Source organism: Aegilops tauschii, chromosome 5 (assembly GCF_002575655.3).
Source record: "Aegilops tauschii subsp. strangulata cultivar AL8/78 chromosome 5, Aet v6.0, whole genome shotgun sequence".
Lineage (NCBI taxonomy): Eukaryota > Viridiplantae > Streptophyta > Magnoliopsida > Poales > Poaceae > Aegilops > Aegilops tauschii.
In genome coordinates this window covers 358,147,725-358,155,197 of record NC_053039.3, presented here as the reverse complement: position 1 = coordinate 358,155,197, position 7,473 = coordinate 358,147,725, and the positions used below count along the sequence as shown (strand labels likewise).

At 52.2% G+C, this 7,473-nt stretch overlaps 2 protein-coding genes across 2 annotated transcripts; both read left to right on the top strand.

The window, feature by feature from the left end:
• Nucleotides 1–2,291: 2,291 nt before the first annotated feature.
• On the top strand, nt 2,292–4,135 carry LOC109773882 (AAA-ATPase At4g25835-like). Its single transcript, XM_040390422.3, has one exon. It carries the CDS (start codon nt 2,501–2,503, stop codon nt 4,043–4,045), a length of 1,545 nt encoding a protein of 514 aa, XP_040246356.1. The 5' UTR covers nt 2,292–2,500; the 3' UTR covers nt 4,046–4,135.
• Nucleotides 4,136–4,147: 12 nt separating this feature from the next.
• Nucleotides 4,148–5,849, top strand: LOC120961843 (putative cyclin-dependent kinase F-2). The gene has a single exon (XM_040389750.3). It carries the CDS (start codon nt 4,148–4,150, stop codon nt 5,723–5,725), a length of 1,578 nt encoding a protein of 525 aa, XP_040245684.1. The 3' UTR covers nt 5,726–5,849.
• Nucleotides 5,850–7,473: the final 1,624 nt, after the last annotated feature.

Below are 7,473 nucleotides of genomic sequence, written 5' to 3'. Positions count from 1 at the left end.
AGAACATTATACAAAGTGTTAATGTGTGACAGGACCTGGAACTTAATAAATGAAAAGTGCACAAAAATTAATAAATTTGTCATTACGTTGAAAATAAAATTACCATGATCTAGATAAGAAAATTGACATGCCTAAAACTAGTGAGTTCTTAAAATTAGAAACATGCTGAAAAATGGCACTACTGACCCCTAAAAAAAGACCAATAAAGATTTTGAAACAAAATTTTCAAGTATGATGGAATAAAAATATCCTAAATTTTCCATATGAAATGGATTTGGCATGGTTTGTAAGAATTTTTTTTCCATGGTATATAGAATTAATTTTCTACGGTATGTGCAATTAATTGCCATGGCAAAAACAATATGCAATATTACATGCAAAAGTAATTTGCGAGGGGTATGTATGTATGTACAAAATGCTTGCCAGCTTGTATACAATTTTTTTGCTGTGGATACAAATTAACTATAGAAGAAAAGGTACCTAAAAAGAATTAAAAACAAGAATTTACCATGTAATGAAGTAATTGACATGGCGAATAAGTTTAATTTGTCAGGGGGTGTACAAAAAAGTGGGATTTTCCCTTATGGTATGTATAAAATAATTGCCAACATGTGTACAACTAATTTGACATGACCCCAAACTACATAAAAGTGCCTTAAACAGAAAATTGATTTTGCCATGGTGTGTGTGAACTATTTGTTAGGGGATAAGAAAGTTAATTTGCCGTGGTGTGTGAAATTATTTTTCCATGGCAAAAACATGCAATTTGCTATATACCAAAAAAAATGATTGCCATTTAGATAAGGGGGAGATTTTCCCTGTAAAAGATTTCACATGGCAAAAATGAGGCATTCAAAATTATAGAACAAAGAAATGGAAAAACTGGTGTATTCCTTTGGCACAAAATGCATTGTTTGTGACCCTGCTTACCGTACAGTTTTCCAGGCTTGTGAACCTAGATTTTCCAAGCAGGGGAAACTTAGGAGAACGAAGGTACAAGTGGTATGGCAATTTTTATAGAAATTTGATCTATGGGTCAAGGCAAATGCATAACTTGCTTTGGAAAAAAGTGTTCTCTGGTTCATGGTAAATTAGGAAAACAAAGTACAAAGGGACATGACAATATAAAAATTAAAATGATGTATGTTGTCATGCTAAAAGGAAAAATTGTTCTAGGGATGATGGCAAAAAATTAGGAGAAAAAGGTTAAAAAAAGTGACATGGCAGTGAAGGAAATGCTTTGGATTTTTTTCTAGTTGATAGCAAATTATTGAAAAGGTAGTTAAGTGAATCATGGCAAATTTTTGAATTTTTTGTGATAGTTGCATGGCAGGTTTTAGAAAACTGGTAGCTATGGCATGAAAAATGTGGAATATGTGCACTATCCCATCCTATGATCGAGCGCTCAAATGAGCTACTACTATCCATGCATGCAGGAGCCACGACCAACAACCAAAACTACCACAAAAGAAAAGAAAAAAAATTGTCTAATAAAGAAGAAAAAAGCAAAAAACAAATGAAAACAAAGAAACAGAAAAGAACAAAAGGGATGGAGGGGAAGGCTTGGTCGCACAGGGAATGGCATCAACCCGTTAAGGAACTGACCGACCCAAATATATGGCCAATCGAAAAAAAACAGCCTAAAATAACTCAGAGAGAGAGCAGAAAAAGGAGCACGAATCTTAAAGCAAAAGTCGACGGCCAAAAAAGCAATTGGGCGAAAAACAATTTTAGGTGATTTACATATAGCTAAAGTGATGCAAGAAATACCCAAGTAATAAAAAATGTAAAATATATAAAGAAAAGCATAGACAAAAACACATACAAACAAAAAAACATGCAATGTGTAACGGGCTTCAAGCCCAATAGAAAAATCGACTTACCACAAACAAGGGCAAGTCAAAAATTTAGCCTAAGAAAAAGTCAATTTACCCCAAACAGTGGGAAGTCAAAATCCAACCTACGAAATAATTGACTTACTCCAAACAGGAGCAAATCAAAATTAGCCTAAGAAGCCATGAAACAACAAAAGAAAAAAAAAGTAGCACAAATCTTGGAAAAAAAAACTCGACGATCTGAAAATTGACTTATCCATATTTAATAATCAGGTGACCTACATATAGCTAAAGTTTAATTAGACTGCCTTAAAAAGACCTTTATAAAGCACATTTCAACACAATTTTAGTGACAAGTGTTATGATTCAAATAGTTTTCTTACCCCATCCTATCTACCTTTTGGTGCATGCATACATGCTGTCATTCAGGGCTAAAAAAAAGTTTTTGTAACAGTGCACACCTTTTGATCCTTTCCATCCTCCTCCTCTGACCCTCCCCCCTCTCTTTATAACTGACGCTCCTTCACCTGGCTTCATACAACTGCAAGATAATCCAAAACCCCAGTGACACTACGCTGTTATCCCAAAGCCCAAGGTGGCAGCATCAAGCAAGTGAGCAGAGCAGCAGCAGCAAAGCTGAGCTTGAAAGCTCCATTCCCACAGTAATGGAGTTCTTGTCGCAGATGTGGTCGCTCCTGGGCCTCCTCACCATCCTGCAGAACGTCCTCCCCACGCAGCTCCTCTCCCTCCTCCACTCGCTCTGGCAGTCGCTCCAGGACTCGCTCACGCCCTACTCCTACTTCGACGTGCCGGAGTTCCTCGGCTCCGCCGCCGTCGAGCCCAATGCGCTCTACCGCCACGTCCAGCTCTACCTTCACCGCTCCCTGCTCCTCTCCTCCCCTTCGCCTCCCCGCCTCACGCTCTCGCTGCCGCGCTCCGTCTACGGCAATGCCTGCGCGGCCGCAGCGCCGCCGTCCGTGTCGCTGTCCCCGAACCACTCGGTGCCCGACGCCTTCAACGGCCACCGCGCCGTGTGGACGCACCACGCCGACACGCTCCAGGACTCGCTCGAGGAGCGCCGGTCCTTCTCGCTGCGCCTCCCCAAGAGGCACGCCGCGGCGGTGCTCCCGGCGTACCTGGCGCACCTCGCGGCCGCGGCGGACAGCCTGGAGCGCTCGTCGCGGGCGAGGAGGCTGCACACCAACGCTGCGTCTCCGCGCGGCTCGGCGTCGTGGTCGTCGGTGCCGTTCTGCCACCCGTCCACGTTCGAGACGCTCGCGCTGGACCCGGACCTCAAGGCGCGCCTCCTGGCCGACCTCACGGCGTTCGCCGACGGGAGGGAGTTCTACCGCCGGACTGGGAGGCCGTGGAAGCGCGGGTACCTCCTCCACGGCCCGCCTGGCTCGGGCAAGTCTTCGCTGATCGCCGCCATGGCGAACCACCTCCGGTACGACGTGTTCGACCTCGAGCTCACCCGCGTCACCACCAACGCCGACCTCCGCGCGCTCCTCATCCAGACGACCAATCGCTCGCTCATTGTCATCGAGGACATCGACTGCTCCCTCCACCTCACCGGCGACCGCGGCCTGGCCTCCACGAGGCGGCACAAGAGACGCCGCGCGGCCGCCTCCGATGACTCGTCCGACTCGGACGACGACGTCATGGGCGCCGACAACCACCGCGGGAAGGTGACCCTCTCGGGGCTGCTCAACTTCACCGACGGCCTGTGGTCGTGCTGCGGCGAGGAGCGCATCATCGTGTTCACGACGAACCACGTGGACGGCATCGACCCGGCGCTGCTGCGGCCGGGGAGGATGGACGTGCACGTGCGCCTGGGCCCGTGCGGCGCGCACGCCATGCGCGAGCTGGTGGAGCGGTACGTGGGCGCCGGCGTCGGCGACCAGGACATGCTCGACGCGGCGGAGGGCTGCATACGGGACGGCGCGGAGATGACGCCGGCCGAGGTGGGCGAGGTGCTGCTGAGGAACAGAGACGAGCCGGAGACGGCGGTGACGGAGCTGGCGGCCGAGCTGAAGGCCAGGGTGAACGCGGCCGACGATCTCCAGTGGGAGGACTCGGCGGCGGAGCTCTCCGACGAGTCGCCGACGAAGAAAGGCAGGAAGGGGTTCGGCGGGTGGGAGGGCAAGGTCAGGATCTTGGGGAGGCTTCGGAGCCTCACCAAGTCGGACTCCGGCCGGAGAGGCGTGTAGCTCCGATTACGTCTGGCGTGCGTTTTAGGTTAGGCAACAATGGAGCGCATCTTCACAAGTTTAATGTATTGGTTTGATGGTTTCTTGTAAGCTATAGTAGCCATGATCGACGGCTTCATGGCCGAGCAATATTCGAACCTCGCCCTGCGCGCGCACGTACCGACGTACGGCACCGGACAGGACGGCTTATACAGTTATACTTGCCCGGCACGAGCCTCCCCTCCCATCCCACGTATACTTGAACCTCGCCCGTACCTTCCTTCTCACGTAGCCTCGCTTACGGGAGCTGGCGCCGATTGCACCATGACCGGCGACGAGCACGCCGGCAAGGCGTGTCCAGCCCGTGGGATTCGTTCCTTTCGAACCTGCAGAATTCTATGGATCTTCGTCGAAATATCACTGGGAATACTGGTAATCTTCAAGAACCTGTGGGTTCGGTTACGGCTGGCAGAAGCACAGCCCACGCTGACGCCTCCCTCCGCCGGCACCGCCGGCACGACGATCATGACGGCCGCGCGAGTAGCCGACATATTCGCCATGATCGACGTCCACGCCGCCGCGGGGACAATGAGCGGCAAGCTGGTCGAGGCAATATGCGCCATGATCAACGATGCCTGCCACGACGACGACGCAAAGGACTTGCATAGCCAGAAAGGGAGAAGGCGGCGCGAGCGCGACGCCGGCATCGGCAGCACCCGCTGCTACAAGCAGATGCGCAGGCTCGGCAAGGGCTCCAGCGGCCGCGTCGTCATGGCGCAGCACCGCGACACCGGCCAGACGGTCGCCCTCAAGACCATCCACGCGCGCGGCGGCGCGAGGCGCCCCAACGTCGGCGAGCTGCTCAAGGAGGCCTGCATCCTGGCCGCGTGCCGCGGGCACCCCAACCTCGTCGGCCTCCACGCCGTCGTGCGCGACCCAGGCACCAAGCAGTACTGCCTCGTCATGGACTACGTCGGGCCCAGCCTGTTCCATGCTCTGGACAGGCACGTGGAAGAGCACGGCCGCGCGTTCCCGGAGGCCGACGTGCGCCGGGTCATGCGGCAGCTGCTCACGGGCGCCGCGGCGATGCACGAGCGCGGCATCATTCACAGGGACATGAAGACTGCAAACATCCTCATCGGAGAAGAAGCCGGCGGCGTCGTGAAATTCTGCGACTACGGGCTGGCGATGCCCACGGCCAAGGCAGAGCCGCCGTACGGGCTGGCCGGGACGGTCCCCTACATGGCGCCAGAGATGCTGCTGGAGAAGCCGGAGTACGACGAGGGCGTCGACATGTGGTCGCTCGGGTGCGTCATGGCAGAGATGCTCTCCGGCGAGGAGTTGTTCAGCGGGGAAAAGACGATGGGCCAGATCGGCAAGATATTCGATGTACTCGGCGCGCCGGGCAAGAAAACGTGGCAGCACTTCGAGTCCGCGCTCCGAGCTGATGAGGTGCGGCAATGGCGGGCACGGCAGCGAGAAGTGCGGCGCCACGACCGGCTGCGGGAGCTGTTCCCGGAGGAGCTGCTGTCGTGGCACGGGTTCCATGTCTTGAAGGGCCTCCTTACCTGCAACCCCAGCAAGAGGCTGACAGCAGCCGGAGCCCTCCGGTGTCCCTGGTTCAAGGTCGACGGCCCTGGAACTGATGATGCTTCCGGTCACGGGATCGGCGGTACGGCATTAGCCAGGCACACTGCATAGAGAGGAGCAGCAATAGTTAGATGAATTCGCCACACAGGAAAAACAACTAAACTGACGAAAAACCAGCGAGGGAATGAATAAAAATGTATAGCTTGTTTATTACGATCGGAAATGTAAAAATATGATAACTCTACTGGAGTGGATTGCACAATCTAGGCGATCACTTCAATTAAAGTGTCATCAAAACGAATCACTTGCATGTGAAAAACGCAAAAGTAGATAACATAGTCACTTACATATGAAAAACTATGTTCAAAGAGATAATCTAAGTCTTCTAACTTCGAATGAGTCGGTATACTGCAGACAGAGTAAATTTTTCCTTGACAGTACACAGAACAATTGCTTGCAGAACCTGGTGCGGTATTTCATAAGATAACAAAAGCAACACTGTCACATATGGATTTGCTTACCATCGAGGGCAGTGGTGGCAGCATGGTCTGTTGCCTCCATCAGTTCTAATCCAGGTGTCTGCAGCCTGAAATCACTGAGAAATAAATCTAAAAAAAAATATATCAAGAAACAGAAGCAAACCAAATCTGGCAATCCGATCTTATACCCATTCTTAACCACATTTGAACTGAAATTGACTAGTCTGCATTTAAAAAGTAATGAGAACACACCACAGCACAAACCAAAACATTTATGCCTGATAATTAGGCAGAAAGCTAACATAGCTGGTGCAAAAAATAGCATAAGAACCACCGTTCAGTTGCCTGCCATGCTTTACAGAACATGATTAGGGTATCCTTCCATACAGGGTTCCAATTATTTACCCTGTCAGGGTAACTCAAGATTGAACAAAGACCGGTGGTTATAAGCACAGCGCACCAAAAGCACAATCAACGCTTCTTCGGTGCAGCAGGTTTGGGAGGAGGCGCAGCAGAACCTGCAGTCTTTGGCGGTGACGACATCATCACCCTGTGCTTGTACATCTTCCACCAGTTCGCTGACGCCTCCTCGACAGTCCGGTAGGTCCAGAAGTGCGGCCTGGCCTTCTCCCGCGCCATGAGCATCTCCTCTACCTCCGCCCTCGACTTCGTCCTGAGCATGAGACAGTCGACAAGATCGCGCCACTTGCTGGAGCAGTTGTCAAAAACCCCGTAGCGGTAATAGTTCTGCATCTGGTGGAATGGCGAGTAGCAGGACCATAGTGCATTGAAGTACTTTATGCAGTCCAGCCGTGATGGCGGCCGGTTGGGCTTCTCTTCGGGCTCCATGCTTCTAACTGCCAACCAAGAAATGGATTTACATGTGAGACATAGCCGCATTCCTAGAACCACAAGAAAAAACAGAAATACGAAAGGAATATGGATCAGAAGGAATGATAAGAGCAACTCCAACGGGGCGACCCATTTCGTCCGCTGGCGTCCGTTTGGGTCAGCGCGGACACAAAAGTCGGCCCAACGCGCCGACCCAAACGGACGCGCGTCCGCTTGGCGTCCGCATGCGGACCCATTCCCGGCCCATTTTTGAGCCGGATTTGCGTCGGCGCGGACACGAGACGGACGCGCGCGCCTACTCCTCCCCCCGGGCCCGCTGGTCGGTGGCAACCTCCACCATTTCCCTCCATTTCCCCAAAACCCTCCCGCCCGCGCGCGCTCCCGCCCCACCCCCGCCATGGACGACGACCTCGACCTCGACGCCACCGCCGGCCTCGCCTCCCTCGCCTCGTCCGGCATGACGACCGCCCCCTCCGGCAAAGGCAAGCCTCGCGCCCCCCGCAAGACCCCCGCCGCGCCCAAGCCAAA